The sequence below is a fragment of the Pteropus medius genome, unplaced genomic scaffold (assembly GCF_902729225.1).
Source record: "Pteropus medius unplaced genomic scaffold, Ma_sr-lr_union100, whole genome shotgun sequence".
NCBI lineage: Eukaryota > Metazoa > Chordata > Mammalia > Chiroptera > Pteropodidae > Pteropus > Pteropus medius.
The window spans coordinates 84,594-104,915 of record NW_024346980.1 but is presented as its reverse complement, the minus strand read 5'-3'; the positions used below and the strand labels follow the sequence as shown (position 1 = coordinate 104,915).

At 63.0% G+C, this 20,322-nt stretch overlaps 2 protein-coding genes across 5 annotated transcripts; one reads left to right on the top strand and one right to left on the bottom strand.

Moving 5' to 3' along the window:
- The first annotated feature begins 8,312 nt into the window (after positions 1 to 8,312).
- On the top strand, positions 8,313 to 11,903 carry PERM1 (PPARGC1 and ESRR induced regulator, muscle 1). Its single transcript, XM_039876756.1, has 3 exons — positions 8,313 to 10,757; positions 11,295 to 11,420; positions 11,610 to 11,903. Exons 1-3 carry the CDS (start codon positions 8,738 to 8,740, stop codon positions 11,723 to 11,725), a joined length of 2,262 nt encoding a protein of 753 aa, XP_039732690.1. The 5' UTR covers positions 8,313 to 8,737; the 3' UTR covers positions 11,726 to 11,903.
- A 75-nt stretch (positions 11,904 to 11,978) lies between these two features.
- On the bottom strand, positions 11,979 to 20,289 carry PLEKHN1 (pleckstrin homology domain containing N1). Of its 4 annotated transcripts, none has more exons than XM_039876750.1 (16): positions 19,469 to 20,289; positions 19,274 to 19,373; positions 16,690 to 16,836; positions 16,527 to 16,607; positions 16,361 to 16,433; positions 15,974 to 16,101; positions 15,775 to 15,906; positions 15,556 to 15,636; positions 15,007 to 15,082; positions 14,787 to 14,935; positions 14,538 to 14,687; positions 14,200 to 14,340; positions 13,935 to 14,066; positions 13,584 to 13,787; positions 13,347 to 13,395; positions 11,979 to 13,262 (listed from the first exon to the last, which is right to left on the bottom strand). In XM_039876750.1, the coding sequence occupies exons 1-16, from the start codon at positions 19,549 to 19,551 to the stop codon at positions 13,147 to 13,149; spliced, it is 1,842 nt and encodes a 613-aa protein (XP_039732684.1). In that variant the 5' UTR covers positions 19,552 to 20,289; the 3' UTR covers positions 11,979 to 13,146. The 4 variants fall into 4 exon arrangements, with proteins under 4 accessions (XP_039732684.1, XP_039732687.1, XP_039732685.1 ...); XM_039876753.1 differs by having other exon boundaries at positions 13,584 to 13,698; XM_039876751.1 differs by having other exon boundaries at positions 15,775 to 15,870.
- Positions 20,290 to 20,322: the final 33 nt, after the last annotated feature.

Sequence of the window (20,322 nt, the reverse complement as noted above, 5' to 3'; positions counted from 1 at the left end):
ATGGTCCCCTAACACCCCTAACCCTGTCTAGCACAGTGAGGGGAGAAGCCCAGCCGCTCCAGATGTGGGGAGGCACCATTGTCCTCTCCCGGCCCCAGTGTCCACCCCCAACTTCTGAGCTGACCAGAGCCTGGGCCAAACACCCACACCCAGGGGCCATGGGCTGGCTGGCTGCAGCCTGAGTCCCCCCATCGCTGTGTCCCAGGGCCCAGGGACAGTGTGCAGGCCCTGGCTGTTCACTCCCCTACGTGGACCAGAAGGGGTTGGCCCCGAGAGTCCTGCCTGGGCGGGACAGGGAGTCACCTGGCTGTGTGTGCAGCCTCCTCCAGGACTGGCCCCACGGGCCTGGTTTGCTGAACTGGGAGGGAGGGCAGCGTCCTCCCTGAGCTCACCCATCTGCCACTTGGAGTTGGCGGCCTTTGGCCAGATGTCTCCTGATCGGAGGCCAGGTGCAATGGATGGACAGTGTCCCCGACAAGTGCAGCGCCCCCAAGGTGATGTCATGAGGAGGTGGGGCCTTCAGGGATGGGATTAGCGCCCTTGTCAAAGGGACACCACCGAGACTCACGAAGTGGTAGCGTCTGCAACCAGAGCCGGCCCTCGCGCAAACCAGACCACACTGCCCCTGACCTTGGCCTTCTGGCCTCCAGATGGGGAGAAGCACATTTCTGTAGTTGAGAAGGCCCAGTCTCTGGCGTCTGTCACTGGGGCCCAGACTGGCTGAGGGCTGGGGCTTAACGCTAGGACGCAAGCTGGAGGCGGGAGGTTGTGGCTCACTTCTCGGGATCCCTGGGGCCCATGGCCGCCCCTCTGGGGGCAGGAACTAAAGCTGCGGTGTCTGGGCTGATGTTCCTTTGAGCATGTGGCCCCTCTCTGGCACAGGCACACACAGCTGGGGGCGGGACCTGGGGACCTACAGGCCCCCTCAAGTGACCCCCAGTGAGCCTTCTCTTCAACCTTCACCCCGACCTCCTGCCCATGTCCAGTAACGCCGTTTCTCGCTGGCGAGGAGGCCTGCTGTGCCCAGCGTGCAGCTCAGAACCTGGGCAGAGCCTGGGCCACTGCGGCCCAGGGCATGGGAGCCTCGTGTGGAGTAAATGAACTGGCGCCCCTAACGTTCCAGTCCCCAAGGGGTGCTCGGGCTGGCAGTGTGATCACAGGGCCTGTGGCTGTGACCATGTCTGCGCGTGGGACCAGGCTGTGGGCTTCCTGGCTGCCGCCCACCGGAGTCCCAGGTGGACAGTCCCCTCAGGTCCGTGATGGGGCGTTGGAGGGAACTTGGAGGAGGGGAGAGGGAAGGGAAGAAGTAACACCCGTTTCTGGAGCCGCACCTGTCTCGGGGCTCCCAAGAATCGTGCCACCCAGAACTAGGCTCGCCCGGGCAGGCGAGCGAGGAGTAAAAGCACACAAAGACCCTGCAGAGACACGGACGCGGACCCTTCAGTCCACTCTGTGTCCGGAAAGCTGGCAGATACCACGCCAGCCCGAGCGCAGGTCAGCACGGGAGCTTCTGGAACTGCTTCTCGCACAGCCTGGGGCAGAACCCCGCTTCTGCCGTCACTCAGCCGTGTGACCTTCGGCAAGTCACAAAACCCCAAATGTAAAATGAGATTTGTGATAGGACCTGCCTTCCTGCTGTGTGGTTGAGAGGATTAAGTAAAATAGATGATCTGCATGAAGAGAATTGCTTTCAGTCAAGATGAGGCAGCTGGGACCAGACTTACTCTCCCACCGTAATCAACCGAAACAGCAGGTGAAATGTATGAGCCAGCACGCAGTGAAGGGCGCTGGTCCCTGACATGTGGGAAGAAAGTGCAGGGCGCCCTGTACCGCCCTAGCTGACACCTGAACGTGGCTTCCCGGCCGTGGTGCAGCCGGGGGCCGGGCAGAGCTGGCAGCCTCCCTGAGTTGAGGAGATGGAGCCGACAGTCGGGGACCCACGCAGCGGAGTTCGCAGGACAAAGTACCAGAGAGGAGGGAGATTCTGGAGAATGGGAGTGGGGCCTCAGCCTGGTGAGGACACTTCTCGGGGCCAGGAGAAATGGCCCAAGTGGACCGCAGGGAAGGGTCCTCTGAGTGCACGCGGGCACAAGTAGTCCCCGGGCCTCACCAGCCGGAATGGAAAACCTTGGAATCATGGGCGTGTGGCAGAGGACGCGGGAGGGTCTTGTCCCCGTAGTGAGCAATCATTGGCCTTGGCCTGAGTGCTGCTCTTGTTTGCCTAACCAAGTTCATAAACAAGGCCTGAAAGTATCGAACTGCTTTTAAGTACTTTATCTGCCCCCAGAACCAGGCTCAAGAGTATTTATGGGAGCATGAACATATCCAGCACCCAAAACGTTAAATTCACCATGTCTGGCATCCAGCAAAAAATTACCAGGCATGCAAGGAAGAAAAATATGACCCATAAAGAGGAGAAAAGTAAGTCAGTTGAAAGCAACCCAGAAATGTCACAGACAATAGAATTGGTAGACGAGGACGTTCATGTGTTCGAGAAGCTAGAGAAAAGACGGAATGTGTTAGAGACATTGAGGCTATAAACCCAGACTGGACCTCTAGCGGTGGAAGTTACAGAACATTATGGGAGGGAGGGGGAGAAATCACAGCATTTGAGGAAATGATGACTGGAATTTTCCAATCTTGATGTAAACCAGAAACCAACAGATCCAAAGAGCTCAATGAAACTCGAGCACGAGAAGTTTGAAGAAAACAACATCAAGGGACATTCTAAACAAATTGCTGAAACACAGATGAGGCAGTGATGTCTGCTCTGGCCACTTCTGTTCAACGGTGTAAGAGTCCCAGCCAGGCCAAGCGGCACGGAAACGAAACAAAAGGCATCCAGACTGGAAAGGAAGAAGTAAGACCGTATTCAAATGACATGACCTTATATACAGAAAATCCTAAGAAATCCACCAAAAAACTATTAGAATTAATACATAAGTTAAGCAATGTTGCTGGGTACAAGATGAATATTTTCAGTCTATTGTATTTCCATCACTGGCAACAAACAATCTGAAAATGAAATTAAGAAACCTATTCCATTTATAATAACATCGAAATGAATAACATACTTAGAGATAAATTTAACAAAAGAACCGTAAACCTCGTGCTTTGAAAACTAAGCAACATCGTTGAGAAAAGACACAAATGAACAGAAAGATCCTGCGTGTTCATGGACCTTGTTAAGGTGACAGAGAATGGGAGAAAATATTTGCCAAACATATATTGATGAGAGACTTGTGTTTATAATACAAAATAACTCCCTCGACCCAGTAATAAAAAGACAAATAACCCAACAACAAAAAAAATGGGTGAAAAATCTGAATACACATTTCTCCAAAGACATAAATAGCCAATAAGCACATGAAAAGACGGTCAACATCATCAGCCATCAGGGAAATTTAAATCAAAACCACAATGAGATTGCACTTCACACCCACCAGGACAGATAGTAACAAGTGTAGTGTGCTCGTGGAGAAGCTGGAACACTTACAGCTGTCGTAAGACTGTGAAGTGGGGCAGCCACTGCAGAAAAGTCTGGAAGTTCCTCGAAAGCTTAACTGCAGAGTCACTACATGGCTCAGCAATTTCCCTCCTAGGGCCGTACCCAAGAGTGATGAAAACACACGTCCACAGGAGAACTTGCGCACACGTGTTCACAGCGGCACCTTCACAAGGGCTGAGAAGTGGAAATCGCCCAAATGTCCATCCGCGATGAACCGGTGAATGGAACGCCCTCTACCCAAGGGTAGACTGATATTTGTCCTAAAAAGGAACAGAGCACGGACGCCCGCTAAGTCGTGGATGAGCCTCGAGAACAGGGCGCTGAGTTGGAGGAGCGGACACGGAAGGCCACGTGTTTGTGACCCTGTCCACGGAGAGCTTTGGCACATCGTAGAGATCAGATGAGGGGTTGCCTGGGGCTGGGCGAAAGTCGAGGGGAGTGGAGTCTGGTCTCCTTGGGGTGGTGAAAATGTTCTTAACTCGGTTAATAGTTGCACAACTCCGTGACTATGCTAAGAACCATTTAATTTAAGTGGGTGAAGTATACAATGTGTGAATTAGATGTCAATAAAGTGTTAAGCCTCCCCTACAAAAGCAGCAATAAAGAGAAAGTTGTAAGAGCTGCTAGAAAAAAAAGGCGCAGAGGAACGAAGAGGAGGCGAGGGCAGGGCTCTCTGGGGAAACAAACGCGAGGGGACAGTTACAAAGGCCACTGGGCCGGGGCTGCGGGCGGAGCACCCGGAGCAAGGGGAAGCTGCGACCACGCGGAAAACGGTTTGGCAGCTTCTTAGGAGGTGAAGCGTGTGACCTGGCCACTCGGCCCCAGGTGTTTACCCAGGAGAAGAGAAGGCCCACGTCCACACAAAGACCGAACACAGATGCTCCCATCAGCTTCGCATGGAGTCGCCCCAAGCTAGCTGGGACCCGAATGTCCATCGACAGGTGAGCGGAGAAGCCAAGTGCGCCGTTTCCGACGGCGCAGCATCCGGGTGGATGCGGGTGCCAGAAAGAACTGGTGGTGTGCAGCGGTGTGGGTGCAGTGTGTGTGCGAACGGGCACACGCTGACGTCCATTTACATAACATTCCAGACAGCGCCACCTAACGGCAGTGACAGAGAGCCGATCGGTGGTCGCCTGGCGTGGCTTTTCCAAGGGCGCAGGAACCTTTAGCCTGACGGCCTCCTGGGTGTGTACATGTCGCACCTTAGCAAATTTTACACTTTGGATACGTGCAGTTTACTGTACATACAGCAAACCCCATTAAAACTATTTAAAAAGTAAGTGAAAAGCCCATAATTAGTGGAAAGCCCTTAAGGCCGCCTGGCATGTCGTAGCTGCTGCTGAGAATTGGCGCTCATTTTTCAGCGCTTTCTGCCTCAAGGTCAATGGCTCCGAGGCGGCTCCAGGACTTCAGGAAGGGGGCCTGGCGCGGAGTCGGGAGACGCACCCACCCCAGGCGCCGGCAGCGGCGCGGCCTGGGCTCTGTCGGCTTCCAGTGGGGTTTTGGTGCCCCCTGGCGGCCCCCAGGGGTACAGCAGGCTGCGTCTCGCTGCCGCCACCTTTTCCGCCCGTGGACAGGTGCTGGCCTCCGCTGTGGAGCTGGGCTGGTGTCCTGATGATGTGCTACAAGCCCTGCCCTCTCTCCTGTCCCCGCAGCAGACACCCCCACCCCGCCCAAGGCCGTGACTGAGGTGGGGGCGGAAGGGAGGAAGCCTCCGGCTCGCCCCCGGTGAGACCCTTCTCTCCACTGCCTGACCCCGCCCACTGCGTTCCCTGCCCGCCTGCCCGCCCCCGTTCTCTTCCCCAGGCCGATGGCTGCGAACGCTCCGAACTCCTCATCTTACAGAAGTCGATGTTTGTCCACAGGCAGATCCACACATGCCACCCGAGCCGGACGCGGCGCTGGGCTAGCTGGGTGCCCCTGTGGGAACAAGCATGTGTGACAGGATCCCCGTCACCCCCCATCCGCGGAAACCAGTTGCAGGCCCAATGTGAAAGGTAAAACGATGACGCCTTCGAAAACAAGCAAGTCCATCCCCACGAAACCACAGGACCTAGAGCAGCCAGGCTCTTCAGGAAAAGTGACAGCCATGAAAGAATAGAGTCTTACCCAGGGATGTGACAAACGCACTCCTACAAATCCATGATAAACAGGCGTAGAAAATTGGCAAACGAACCGAGGAGACACCTGTCTTCCCAGCACCAAAGGCCAGAAACCCCAGCTGTTGAGGACACGTGACTAAAAGCACACGCGATGGCACCGTGGAGCCCGCACGAGCGCAGCGCCAAGGCTGCCCAGCCGCCAGGACACGGGGCACAGAAGCCACCGAGTGTCCTGCAGCTGCAGAAGCGGGAGGGCTGGAAATGGAGTTGACGCCGGTCGCCTGTGTGAGGGACCCCACGAAACCCAAGCCTCCGGGCTGGTGACCGCGGTGGGTGCGGAGCCCACACACCCGTCCTGGCCTGCTCTGCCATCCGGTGCTCCTATGTCCTTTGTCACACCTTTTACACCAAACTGTCAAAGTGGTGCATGTTTCCCAGGCTCCGGGACCCACTGCGGGGACGGTCACTGGACCTCCGGTTTGCAGCTGGGTTGGCAGAGTCGGGGACCTGCTATGGGCGGCTGGCGTGGAAGTGGGGGGTAGTCTTACGGGATGGGGCCCTTAACCTGTGGGTCTGATGTGCCCTCTCTGGGTGATGGCGCCAAGACTGAGTTAAACTGTGGGGTACCAGCTGCAGCCTCACGCGAAGTGCTCCGAGCAGGAGGGCAGCCTGGTCTCCCCGCACACAGACGCGGCGGGTTCTGAGGGCATGCACCGTGCCCGGGCAGGCTTGGCTCCCTGGGTGACACCAGCAGGCTCCACTTTCCCGTGCGGGCCGGCGGTGGTCACACGGTGCTCACTCGCCAGCCGTCCCTGTGTGTGCCTCCTGCTCCCCGGTCACACCAAGCAGTTTATTGGCAGTCAGAGCACCGGCTCGCTCTCCCTGTGGTGGCGCCTCCTGCACTGTCCCCCTCGCAGCCTCGGCCCTGCTGTCCCCTGCCCACTGAGACTTGTCCCTGAGACTCTCACAGGAGTTTTGGCCCCGGGCCCCTCCTCAGCGGGGTCCCCGGCCCCGCCAGGCCCCACTTCTCTCCTCTCTGCTTCCGTCTTACAATGCGGCGCTGTCAAAACAATCTGATTTACCCGTGTGTTTAGATGTCTGCTGCCTGACCCTTCTCATGTCCCCAGCTGGGAGGCCGAAGGTTGTGTGTCACAGTGACCTGCCCAAGGATGGGCAACGTGGCCCAAGTCGGGTCAGGTGGCCTGGAGCACTGCTCAGAGAGGGCTTTTGGGACCCAACCTTGCACTTGCTAGCTGTGTGGCTAAGCACCAGTCCCGCACCCTCTCTGTGCCTCCCAAGCCCGGCTGTGGACTTGGCCCCTCCTGCTGCCCTCTCTCAGGGGTCTGGCACAGGAGCTGCCTTCGGGGGGCTGCTGTCCTCGGCCGATGCCAGAACCCAGTCACCCTTGCCCATCTCCTCTTGCCAGCTGGCTGGCCTGGGACGGCAGCGCCAGATCCCCTTTCCTGGAGATGCAGGCTGCACTGCCGCCCCCATCTCGGGTCCCGCCTGCTGGCAGGAGTGGCCCACTTTCCTCCCCTGACCCTCCACCTTCTCCAGAGGCCCAGGGCCCGTGCCTTTTTGGGGTGCTCTCCACCGAGAGCCTTTACCCAAGTCCCACAGGCTGGTCAGTGCTGCCAGGGAGGGGCCAGGTGGGGGTAGCTGCAAGTCCTGTCCCCAGGTCTGCACAGCCCACCTCCGAAGAACCCCCGGGGACATTCCGGAATCATCACTTCCCAGCACGTCACTCCGACTCCCTCTGTTCCCACGGGGGCTGGGGTAAAGCCCCAAGCCCCAGAGGGCCTGGGCTGGTTCTGGGGGCTGCCGGCCGGCAAGGCGACGGGAGGAGTGGGGTCCGAGGTTCGACGGCAGTAGGGCCGCTTTGAGAGCCAAAGACAGCCCGTGGCCAGGGGAGGGGGGCGGAGGGCCCACCGCACGGACAGGAAGGCCTGTGCACCGCCGACCGCTGCTCAGACTCGGCCAGCGTCCGAGCCGACCCGAGGGTGTCCCTCGCGTAGCTGGAGGCCCCCCAAATGCCATCTATTTGTGGCCTGGACCCTGATGGCTGGCAGCAGACATGTGACACTGCAATGGGGTATTTTTGGCAGTGGGGGAGGGGCCTGTGTGGCAAGCCCAGCACCCTGCGGCTCTGGGACAGGCAGCCTGGACGCCCGGTCAGCGGCAGGAGCCCAGGTATGGCACCATCAGCTCCTCTTTCCTCTCCGAAGGGGTCCCAAAGGTGACAGCACCCCCAAGGACCTTCCCCAGAGCCAGACGGGAGGGCAAGGTCAGTGGGTCAGGGCCTTGATGCACCTCCCTCTCGGGACTGGACTGGCCAGTGTGACCTCCCACCCCTGTGTCTGGCAGCAGCTGACCAGAGGCCCAGGGCAGCCCCTCAGGGGCTGAGAGGCGGGGGGCTTTGCAGCCGGGCTGGCCTGGTCAGGGCCGCAGACCCTGGGATCCGGAGGCGCCTCTGTTCTGTGGCCTCCTGCACAGGCGGGGGCACAGCCAGGCCCCCCTGGTGGTCCGGGTGCACCCCGACCAGCAGCAGTGTGACCCCCGGGAGCTCAGAGGAAGCCCGGTGGCCCGTCCCAGCCTGGGCTGGGGGAAGGTCATTACCAGAGGCTGGACACTGTGGCCCCTCTCCCACGGCCAGCTGCCGCCGGGGGCATGCTGGACGGGCAGAGCTGACCATCGCCAGGTGAGTGGACCCCTGGGCATGGCTCTTGAAATGGGCTCCGCCGCGCAAAGCGGGCCTCTGGGGGAGACGGCCAAAGGGTGAGGCTGGCCTGGCTGGACACACAGAGCTCGTAGCTGAGAGGGGGAGCCCCGGGCGTGGAGGCTCAAATGCGAGGCCCCCGTCTGTCAGTGCTCGGCACTGACGCAGAGCTGTGTACAGCAGGGAGGCAGACGACGTGTCATCACAGAGGCAACGTCTGGGGTCGGCGTGGAAACAGGGGCAACGGGTCACGGCTGTTCCGGCTCGGAGGGCACAGCACAGCGCCCTGCACCCCCTCTGCTTTCTTCCAGGGTGGAGACGTTGTGCCGGCCCTGAGCCCGGGAGCAGGGGCCGCCCGGGGGGCGGACCTGTGGCGGCCATGCCTGAAGACCCGAACTCTGCCACCCCGAGATGGAAAACTTCCAGTACAGTGTCCAGCTGAGTGACAAGGACTGGGCCGAGTTCTCGGCCACCGCAGAGGAGTGTGGCCTCCTGCAGGCTGGCCTGGCCTCTGGAGATGAGCTCCTGTCCAGTGACATTGACCAAGGAGACAGCAGTGGCAGCAGTCCCCCAGGGCCCCTGACCCTTCTCGAGGGGCGGCCGGCTCCCGGGGGGCGTGGCCGGCCTGGCTCTGAGGAGGAGGACCAGGCGGCAAGGCAGCAGCTGGTCAGCAGATCTTGGCAGGAACCCGACCTGGCCCAGGGCACTGGTCAGCAGATGCCCAGCACGTCCGCACGGTCAGCATCTCAACAGTCCCTCAGCCCTGGCACCTCCCCTCTCGGCCACAGCCCATCCCTCCTCGGGCCAGTGACTTCCAGAGACGAGATGCAGAGGCTTCTGCAGGGGCCAGCCCCCCGAGACCCTCCCGCCAGCCCCCCCGGTGAGCCTCCGCGAAGCCCCGAGTCCCCTGGCACCAGCCCTGTCCCCCCGAGGTCCCCCGGCAGCCCTGGAGCGCCGCCACGCAGCCCCAGCCGGAAGAAGAGGCGAGCCGCGGGGGCCAAAGGGGGTGGGCGCCTGGGCACTGCGGGCTCCACGCTGGCCCAGCAGAGCTCCCCGCAACTCTCTGAGCCCAGGCCCAGGGAGGGCCTTGTCCCAGCTGGGGCCCGGGGGAAGGGTCTCTCGGCTGGGGCGGCGGGGCAGGCGGCGGGGCAGACGGTGGGAGCCGGGCAGGCTGAGCTGGGGCCAGAGCCTGCGGGAGCCCCTGAGCAGGTGGCCGGCCCAGGGCCGGGTCTGGATCTGTCTACACCTGTCCCTACAACTGAGCGAGGTCCTGACCTGCTCAGAACGACCCCCAGAACGGAGCTGCGCAGTGCACCCACACCTGCCCAGGAGGCCCTCCCTAAGTCAGACACGACTCTGACTGCACTGGCCGCCAAGCCCCAACCGGACACAACTCTGTCTACGCCTGCCCACGAGCCCCAACCTGACACGCCCGTGTCTGCACCCACCTGCGAGCCCAGGACGGATGTGGACCCGCCTGCACTGGGCCTGATGGTCCAGCCAGAGGGGAACTCGTCTGCACCCACCTGGAAGGGCCAGGCCGATGCGGGCACAGCTGGACCTGCCCTCGTCCCCCAGGCTGGGCCTGACACCACGGAGCCTGGCATTGCCCCCACGGCCAGGCTGGATTTGAGCTCCACTGTGTCTTCAGGGGGCCACCGTGTGAAGCCCAGAGGGGAGCCCCCAGCAGGTCCCCCCGGACACCACTTGGGAGAGACCCCCACAGGTCCCGTCCAAGCCCCCAAGAAGAAGAAAGTGCGGTTCTCCTCAGCTGTGCCAAGCCCCGAGGAGCCGGGGGCCGGACGGGCTTCAGGCCCACCCACGCTAGCCACAGCCTGGCCCTCAGCCCCCAGGACAGTGGCTGGGGGCCGTGGGGGGCCGGGAGCTTGGGACGCAGTGGCAGTGGGACCCCGGCCACCCCAGCCTCGGATCCTCAAGCACCTGCCTTCCCCTGTGCCCTCTGCCTCTGGGGGGCCCGAATACAAGAGCTGCTTTGCAGTGACCGTCCCAGAAGCCTATGAGTTCTTTTTTTGTGACACCATCGTGGAGGAGGATGAGCAGGCTGAGGAGGAGGCAGAGGCGAGCCAGTCCCTGGCCGAAGTCCAGTGGCCGGACGTGTGCGAGTTCTTCTTCCGGGACCGTCGGGCCCAGAGGCTGGGGCGTCATAGTGGCCGCTGCCCGGCCCCAGACCCACCGGCCCAGCCCAGGCCTGCCCCTTTGCCCAGAGACCCCATGCCCATCTCCATCCCCGAGGCCTACGAGCACTTCCTTGGGGAGGACAAGCTGCAGGGAGTGCTGGATCCGGCCACCCTGCTCCGGCTGCAGGCCGCAGAAACTCCCAGGTTGGAACCCCAAGGCAAGGCGCCTGGCACCCCCACAGAGCCCAGCGCAGCCACAGCAGAGCAGCTCGACCTGGCGGTCAGGCCAGCAGGTGTGTGTTGCCCGGGCCCCACGGCCTGGCCAGGTCCTGGGAACACGCTGTCCAGGGATTTTAGCCAGGACTGTTGGGGAGGCGCAGGCCAGGACCCCGGGGCATCAGCCAGTGGGGGGTGGGGGGACCCTCAGGATGATCTGGGAAGGAAGCAGCAGGTCCTGGCCATCCCAGGACATAGTCCAGGTGGGGAAGCCCAGACTAGGTCATTCGGGGTTTTAGCTGAGCACTGACAATCACCCCGCGTTAGGGCCCGGTTGACACCAGTGCCCTGCCCCCAGCCTCCAGGGCAGGGCCCGGGTGGCTTTGGCTTAGACCTTGTGACTGGCCGGGTCAGGCACTCACTCAGTGAGCTTCATCTCACACCCCCTGGAGGGTAAGTCAGAAACCAGGAAACCCACCCGGACTCAGCTATGCCACACACTGTCCTGTGGCTCAGAAAGTGTGACCCAGGACAGACGTGTCCTCAGACAGACATGTCCGGGACAGACGTGCCTAAGTGGAGTGGCTGGAGCTCAGGGCATGTTTCCTTCCTAGGGGGGTCTCTGGGTCCCCTCACCTCGTTCACCTTCAGCCAGAACGACATGTGCCTGGTGTTCGTAGCCTTTGCCACCTGGGCTGTGAGAACGTCAGACCTGCACACCCCAGACGCCTGGAAAACAGGTTTGGGGGCCCTGCTGGGGAGGGGGGCTGGGCGGCACGGGTGAGGGGAGTCCAGAGGGTCACAGGTCTCTTCCCTGACCTCGCTCCTCCCTTTGCTGACCCACTGCTGGCGCCCTTTAGGCTGGGCCAGCGAGCAGAGTGGTGACCAGCCAGGAGCTGGCGCTCAGGAAGCCTGGTCTTCTCTTACAGTCTTGCTGGCCAACATTGGCACCATCTCCGCCATCCGCTACTTCCGCCGGCATGTGGGGCGGGGACGCCCCAGCCCCAGCCCCAGCCCCAGCCCCTGGGACCCAGGCTTGGCCTAGGAAATGGCCGAAGGTGCTAGGGATGAGGTGCTGCCCTCCAGCCCTGCCCTTTGACCCTTGTGTTCCAGTGTCTAGGAAGAAGCCAGTGTCCTCAGTCCTGGCTACCTGGGCCGGCACCCGAGGCTCCACACCTGGGCGGGGGAGACTCGGAAGGCAGGTGGCCAGGGCTGAGTGGGAGCCGGTTAGTAAGGTGGCCAGATTAGCAAACAAAAGCAGGCGTCCAGCGAAACTGGAATTTCAGACACGCAATAGCTGAGATGAACTCACACTAGGAAATTATTTGTGGTTTATCTGAAATCAGATTTAACTGGGCGTCTGTATTTCATCTGGTTGTCTGGTCAGGGGTGAGGGGCAGGATGGGGCATTGAAATTAGAGAATGTCTGAGCTGCGGCAAGGCCCCAGTGGAGATCTGGGCGGGGGCAAGGGCAAGGGTGCAGGGGCAGGGGTGTCCCAGGGACTCTGCCCTGCTTAAAAGTGGGCTGGGATGGTGAGGGCCTCTGAAGCCTCTTTGACCCCAGACCCCAAGGGCCGGTGGCCAAGGTCTCCTTTGCTCCTGCCTGAGACAGCGAGCAGGTGCCACTAGGGGTCTGTGGGGAGGCGGCCCCAGATGCCCTGTGGGGTGGGGCTCTGTAGGGCAGGGCCTGGAGTCCCCCCTGGGAGCCCTGGAAGAGGTACGCAGCAGAGTGTGGGGGTGTCAGGTGGAGGATGGGACATCTGGGATTGTCCCAGGGCTAGGAGGAGCCAGAGATGGGGCAGGAAGGTGGGCAGGAAGGTGGGCAGGGGGCCACCAGCTAGGTGCTGAAAGGGTGTCCAGCTGGAGTCAGTGTGCATAGGGCGCCAGGGACAGCGGGCAGCTCCTGGCCGCTGAGTGAATAACATGTGGACGTGGCACAAATAAAGTCTTCTCTTCTCCACGTTCGGTCTCCTGTCAGTTTCTCCCGAACATCCCCGTCCCGCCCACAGCTGCCCAGGCCACCCTCCCACCTCTGTGGGTGATGTGTTGAACCTTGCTAACCTCTGACCCGCGTGGCCCCTGACCTCTTGTACTCCGACCCTCACTAGACTGATTTTCTCGACCTCTGGCCTGTGCCCCATGCCACCCTCCCACTCCCAGGCGAGGCCCCCGTCGGTCTCCGCCGTCCCCTCCCTGGGGTCAGGCCTGGGCCCCGTCCCTGCAGGCGTCCTGCTGATCTGTGCTCCACCGCCTCTGGCCACAGCATCCTCAGGACAAGGCTGCTGCCTGGCCCGCCAGGGCCTAGAAAACTCAGGGTTCTGGAGACGCCCTGTAGCCTGTGGGGGGCAGAGCCTGACTGGGTATTGGGTGGGGGTGGTTGGCCTGTGGGCTACACAGAAGGACGCAGGCCTTGCTCACTTCCCCAGAGTCAATGCTGGCAGGTGGTCCTGAGAAGCAGACTCCCCATCAGATCCACTGGATGAACCCCCCCTCAGCCTCAGTTGCTCCACGGGGCCGCCGCTGGTTGCGGGGAGACGCGGCCTTGTCCCAGATGTTGTCATAGCTCCTGGGGGTGCTGCCATCTGGTGGGAAGGGTGGAGCTGCATGTGCTTTCAGGAGGCTGCGCCCCAAGCCCCCCAACTCCCAGAGGCAGGTCCCTCACTCACCTGGGGGAGGCAGCAGGGGGCCGGGAGAACCCCCTCTCAGACGGGACACCTGCAGACCCCAAATACCAGTCTGAGAGCCAAGCCCTGGGGGAACTGCCAGGTCCCACACCCACCCTTTCTTCCTGGCCCTCTCCCCTTTCTGCCCCCTCCCTGCCACTGCTTCCTGTCGCCGGTCTCCACTGCCCCATCGTCCCCTACCTCACAGAACCCCCTGTCCAGGGTGGGGCCGACACTCACGAGCTGAGGAGAGTCTGGGGGCCCACGGCTCTTGGTGGAGCACTGTTGCCGCTGAGAGGCCCGGGGCTGCAAGGCCCCCTTTTTGGAGGGCAAGTGGAGGCCGCAGGGTCCGGAGCTGGGGTCGGAGACAGGCACAGACACAGGGACCAAGGGGAATGGGCTCGAGGGCTCGGGTCCAAGTGAGCTCTGCATGGCACTGAGGAACTGCAGGACAGCGTGGTGACTCGAGGCCCTGGGCTGGGGCCTCTGGAGCTGAGACCCATGCCCACAAAGCCGCTAGCCCCTCGAGCCCTGAGCAGACCTCAGGCTGTGGACACAGCCAGACCTGTCTGTCACCAGCAGGGCACTGACCTCATCCAGGCCCCGGACGTCTGTGATCTTGTGGTGGGAGGTGGCAGGTGGCGTGTAGGGGTCGGCGTACAGTGGGGAGTGCGGCGCCTCCACGGCGTGGCCTGGGGCTTCGGGGCCGCACTCCAGGCTCAGCTGCAGGCAAGAGAGACAGGCTTGCTGGGGCTGGAAGAGGCTGAGTCCTCCCCTCTCCCTGCAGGAGGCCTCTAGGCCCAAAAGACAGAGGCCGGGGAGGTTCAGGGAGCTGGGGTCAGTGTGCTGGGCCCACCTTGGTCAGGTCCAGGTGCAGTGGGGGGCTTGGGCCCGACCCCTCACTCCGGGCCTTGCTCCTGGGCGACCGACCGCTGCCACCCCGTCTCAGCTCTGCCTTCTGCCCACCGATGCTGGTATAGCCAGGGCTGGTCTGGTCCTGTGGGGACCAAGGACCTTCCAGAACCTTCCCCGGGGCCCTCCCCCACACAGCCCTCTGAGGATGCTCTCCGGTCTGAGTCCCCTGCCGTGAGTAGCCAGAGTCCCTCTGGGGATGGGATGCTGTGGGGGCCAGACTTCCCACACTCGCCTTGCAGCCCCCAGCCTCTTTCCTCTATCCGTACCCCAGACACTCACAGGTGCAGGCTGGGCAGGGTGGCCCGCAGTGGGCAGCACTGAGGACTCAGGGAGGGAGTGGCTGGTGCAGGTAGAGGAGGGTGCTGGGTACCCTGAGTCCCAGCTGGTCCGTCCATCTGAGGAGAGTGAGCCCCGGCCACTGCCCAGGGCCTGGGCAGCAGGGGAGCGGGGTGAGTGCATGGCAGGACCCCCTCCCCGCCTCTCCCAGCCCAGCTGCACCCTTCCGCCCCACCGTGGGCAGCACCTCACCTGGGGGGGCATGCGCAGCCCCGGGAAGGTCTCGGGGCTGGGCAGGAGGGGGACCCCACCCCTGCGGGAGACCGTCTGCAGGCAGAGCAGCCAGCGGCTGTAGTCCTCGTAGCTGGCACACACCACGCGGATGGTGTTGATGAGGCGGCCTGGCACACAGATACCGTGAGGGGCTGGGCACCCGCCAGGCTCGCGCCCCCCAGGCTTGGCCTCCACACACCTTCGATTAGGAAGGAGCGGATCTGCTTCTCCTTCTCCTCCAGGTTGACTTGGATGGCGGCCAGCGGGAGCTCCCCCTGCAACAGGGTGGGGGAGGGGAGGGGCTGAGTCTGGGGCAGCCCTGAGGGTCCCAGGTGCTACACCTCTGCCCTGGGCGGGGCCTTCATCAGCCAGAGGCAGACACGCTGGATGTTTAAGGGGACTGGTCCCCTTAGTCACCTGCTAAGATAGGGAGGCGGGGAGCTGTTGGGGTGCTACAGGGAAGTGCCGTGTGTGTAATTCTCCACGACTGAAGGCCATGGTCCCCACGATTGCCCCAGGCGATGGTGGCTGAGGACCCTCTAGGATGATACCAGGTGCTAGGCAGGGGCCCCTCCTTGCCCACATCAGAGCTGAGACCAGACTGACCAGGGCAGCAGGCTGGGCGGGTGGGGCCAGCACGCTGTCCCAACAGGCCCCGAAATACAGGTTCCTCCTGAGCCGCTGCCCCCTCCCACCCCCACCCACAGAGCACCTCCCTGGGGCAGGACCGCGGTGGGGAGGGACCCACCTTAAAGCAAAGCCCGTCTGCCTCCTCAGAGAAAATGGCCAGGGAGGTCGGGTACAGGACCAGGAGCCGGTCCCACTGCTCCTGCGAGGGGGCCGAAGGCCGAATGAGTCTCCACGGGAGTGCACCAGGCCCCCACCAGAAGGTTTCCTCGTGATCTGCCCCACCCAATAACCATTCTCGTCACTGCCCCCATCACTCGCTCCTGTGTGCCCCGCCCACCTGTGAGGGCAGATGCTGCAGCTTGACCCTTGAAGCGCAGATGGCACTGCCCACCGCTTGGCACCCTGACGCCGTCCGCACCCGGGTCAGCCTGCGCTGCAGAGTCCAGGGGAGCTCGTCCTCAGGGGGGCCCTGGTAAAGGGGGGTCAGGGCGGGCAGAGGAGGGGACTGGATAGGGGTGTGGGGTTTAGGCACTGACCTGTGGGGGCGCTGAGTTGCAGCGCCGAAGCCCTCCAGCGAGAGCCATCTGCTTTTCCAGGTAGTACAGCCAGCGGTCCCGCTCAGCCGGGCTGGGGCAGAGCACCAGCAGAGGGGCCGGCAGCGGGCCTGTGGGTGGAGGACAGTGTGGGCTGGACGGGCGGCCCACGGGAAAGGCCCCTGCCCAGGCTCCGCACAGCCCCTGGGAATAGACTCGGGAGGAGCCTATGGCGCAAGCCAGGACCAGAGCCAGTGACAAGGCCACATGTGCAGTTCTGGAGGCCCCTGATCCGCTGCCCTCCTCGCAGCCTGGCACGTGCTCGTGTGCCCGCGGAGGAAAAGGCAGGCCCTCGCAACATGCTCACGGTCCTGCCGGTGTCCCACACACCTGTGATCTGGAAGGCAGGCTCTGCGGACCCCTCCAGTGAGCCGATGCTCAGCTCCATCAGTGGTAACAGCCCCTGCCAGAGCACAGGGGAGGGCTGGGCTGGGGCCCCCGGTGGGAGTGGCCCGGCCTCCCCGGGGGGCTTTCCCCCTCTGCGAATGTCCCGCACCTGGAAAGTGAGCCCTTCGGAGCCGTGCGCCTGGAAGTACAGGTGGGAGGGGAACAGCTCCAGGTAGCAGTCGCTGACGTCCTGGGGGAGCAAGGGCCGGTCTGAGGAGCTGAGGGCCGGCCGCAGGCTGGGCCCTGAGCACCCCACCTGGCCTGGCGCCCACCTGGCTGTGCTGGAACCTCAGCTGCACCTTGGCGTAGTGCACCACCTTGCCCAGGCTGCGGACCGGCACCCTGCGCCGGCCCCTCTTGAACACGCTCAGGAACGGCTGCTCCAGGCTCTCTCGCTGGCTCTCCAGGCCCGGGAGGTCCTGAGGGGAGCAGAGCTCAGGGTAGGAGGCCTGAGCCCCAGCCGCACACAGCCCCGCAACCACACATCGTCACAGAAGCCTGTACACGCAGCAGCCTCTTCACGTGAAGCTAATGGCAGGACGCGCATGCGCACGCGCGGCCTCAGTGCGAGTCACGAGGGGGCCTGGCCTACAGCGGAGCCAGCGAGGTTTGCATGCGATGGGGAGTCAGCCCTCATCATCGGGGTTTCCCAAGCCGCACGCCCTCGTTTGGGTTGCTCAAACCTCTCAAGGCCTGCTGGTCGCAGGACGCTGGGTCTGTAAGTGAGGCAGCGGTCAACCCCACGGCCCTCAGCGTCACCTGCTAACTGGTCAGTACCTGGGCCTAAATAAAAAGTGGAGGCCTGGTTTACAGCGTTTGCCCACTGCCATGGTAACATCAGCAGGTGTGCGGCTGGGCGGAGAGGCGTCTGGCCAGCTCCTGAGAGCTCCTGCCCACCACGTCGGCACAGGCTGCATGGCACCGGCTGCATGCCTCCGACTCTCACTCTGTGAGGGCCAAGGTCCTGCAAATGGCCCGAGGGGTCCTCCATGGCCTGCCTCGGCCCTGTCCTCCTCCCTCGCGCACTGGCTGGCCCCTCTGCCTGGGCCCCTTGGCCTTACTCTTCTCACCTCCCTCAGGCCTTGGCTCTGACGTCGCCTCCTCCGCGAGGTCCTGTCTGGCTGTCCTTCCAGCGCTCCGACCTTCCCTGACACCTCTGCACACCTTCCCCCCTTCACTTCTCCTTATTGCTGCCACATCTCTATTGTATGTTCTACTTATCTGTCTGTCACCTGGAGCTGTCATAGGGGCGGGAACACCATGAGCACAGGGCCTTTTCTCCTTTGCCCACCGCCATATCCCCAGGGCCAGGACAGGCCTGGGATGTGCTGGGGGTTTAACGCCTGTAGCTGAAGGGAAGGAGGGTCGGTGCCCATAGGTGCTGAGCCGATCCCAGCACACAGAAAATCCACCAGACGGGGCTGGGCACGGACCTGATGCCGGAGGGGCTGAGGCCTAGGGCTCAGGGGCGAGTTGGGGAGGGGCCGTGCTCGCTTTGGGAGCTGCCAGGGGCTGCCTCACTGGCTTCTGTGCCCTGGCCAAGCTGCCCCTTGGACGAGCCCAGGAATGTGCACAGACAGACGCACAGCTCCCCGGCCTCCCTGCCTCTGGGTGGGGCCTCCTGCACCCACACCCAGTGCGGGGAATGACGCCAGGATGGGACCCGTGAAAAATAGGCCATGGAGCAGGAAAGGCCAGGCAGCTGGCCCTGTGGCCTGCGCTCAGCCTAGGGCCCGGGGAGGAGCTGGCTCAGAGCCATGGCAAGGCCAGCTGTGTGTGGGTGCAGAACCCACCACGGGGGCGGGGGGGGGGTGGCAAGGGGGAAGGGGTTCTCCCGGGCCCCACCTTGCAAGGTTCAACATGCCCAGTCTCCTATCCAGCCACCACGTCCTGGCAAGAGAGGACCACACACCTCATGAGACTCGGCCAGGGTCATCTATGTGTCTTGGGCCTGGGCAGAGGGAGCTGAGGTCTGAGATGCGACCTCATTCCCGCCAGGACAGGCCCTGGACAAAAATGTCCTGGCCATCCCTCTGAGGCAGCCTGGTGCAGGGAGGGCAGGGGAAGGTCCAGGCTGGGGCTCCCCAGCCTGGGGGGCACGCGTTGGAAAGGTGGGCTCTGGGCCTGGAAGGGACAACGTGAGGACCGAGGAGTGCAGGACGCAGCCGCAGCCCAATGCCAGCCCTGCGAGGAATAGGGTGAGTGTCCCTCCCCCTCAGCTAACTCTTAGGGCCACAGGAGCTGGGCAGAAGGAGGGGTGTTTTCAGCTCGGAGGTGGCCCCACATGTGTTTGGCAGCCAGTCCTTGCTGTATGGCCTTGGCTGGGGGGACACGGGATGTTGCTGTGGGAGGAGGCAGCGGTGGGCGCCAGAAGACCCGCCACTCCTGCAAGAAACAGGGGCCTGGAGTAGGTGAGAGGCTGGCTCCCTGCTCACCTGCAGCCCCTCAGAGGCGTGAAGGGTGGACGTTCACAGCCACACCGCCAACATGACCTCTGAGCACACACAGCGACAACTCAGATGCCTGTGCCTAGTCCAGCCCGAGTGTGCCTGGACATGCTGTCCAGTCCCTAGGGCAAGCAGACACCAGGGCTCCGGCCTGGCCACAGCGCCCCCTCGGGGCAGCGGAGAGATCCTGGAGGCCCCGCCCGCGCCGGCCCCGGCGGCTCGCTCACCCACTGACTCAGAGTCGGGGCTCAGTTTCGCTCTCCGCTCAGACTTCCAGCCAGATGCGCTCCCCAGGGCGGGGCCCTCCTACTTCCTCACCTTGTCTAGGTTCGACACCGGGGCTGACCTGGGAGACCCCGAGCTGAGCGGACACAGACCACCGCCACCGGACACGCCCACCCCCGCTCACCGTGCCCGGGATGTAGTAGAAGATCTTGCCGGCGGCGGTGTCCCCGTCAGGACTGGCCTCGGTGCCAAACAGGCCAGCCAGCTTCCTCGTGCCGTCCTCTCTGGGGACAAGAGAATGGGGCTCACATCCTGGCCCCCGAGACGGGCTGAGAGTGACCCTGTGACCCAGCGTGGAGGCCTCGCCAGCCCCCCTCACCTGTTTCCCTTCAGCGAGGGCTTCCTGGAGAAGGAGGCCCGGAGCCTCCGAGGGGCCTGAGGGACGCAGTGGCTGTTCCCCATGGGCAGCGGTGACGGCTGGCCCGAGCTGAACAGGTACAGGTCTGGGTCCCTCTGTCCCGAGCCTCCTTCCCCCACCTCCCGGGGGGCGGGGCTATGTGACGTCTTGCCCTGTACCCAGGGGCCGGGCGAGGGTGGAGTCTTTCTGGAAGGGACTGGCCCTACCTGAGCCCAAGCCTTTCAGTTCTCTGCCCTGGGTCCTCCACAGGAGCAGGCCAGCTTGGGACAGGGTGGCGGGGGCTACCCCCTGGCCCAGCCAATTGCCCCAAACTCAGCCTCCAGTCTGTGCCCGAGGGGCCTCAAAGGCCTGGCCCCTAAGTACGTGGCCTGCCTTCACTCAGGCCGGGATGAGCCCAGGGACCCCCTTTCAGGCCCCCCCACACGAGCACACACCCCGCTTCCACCTGAATGCCAGTCTGAGTCACCGGTGACTGTAAGGGGGTGTGTGCTTGCCTTGGCGCTGAAACGAGTTTGCAACGTTGGGGGAAGGGAGCCAGGACCCTTCTCCAGCCTCCTCTCCTACCTGGGCTCAGCCCTCATCCTGGCCAAGGTCAGTGTCCTCAAGGCTGAACCAAAATCCAGGAAGGTCACAACCCTCCCAGGTGCCTCTAGAACAGTCACGGTGAGGTATGGGGAATGCCATGTACGTCCGCCTCCCAAGAGCCTAGGGTGAGACAGGGGCCATGGGGGCCACTCAGGACCAGGCTGACAGCGGACCATGCTCATGGTCAGACACTTGTCCAGGATGCAGAAGCCCTGCTCCAGCCGGACGCG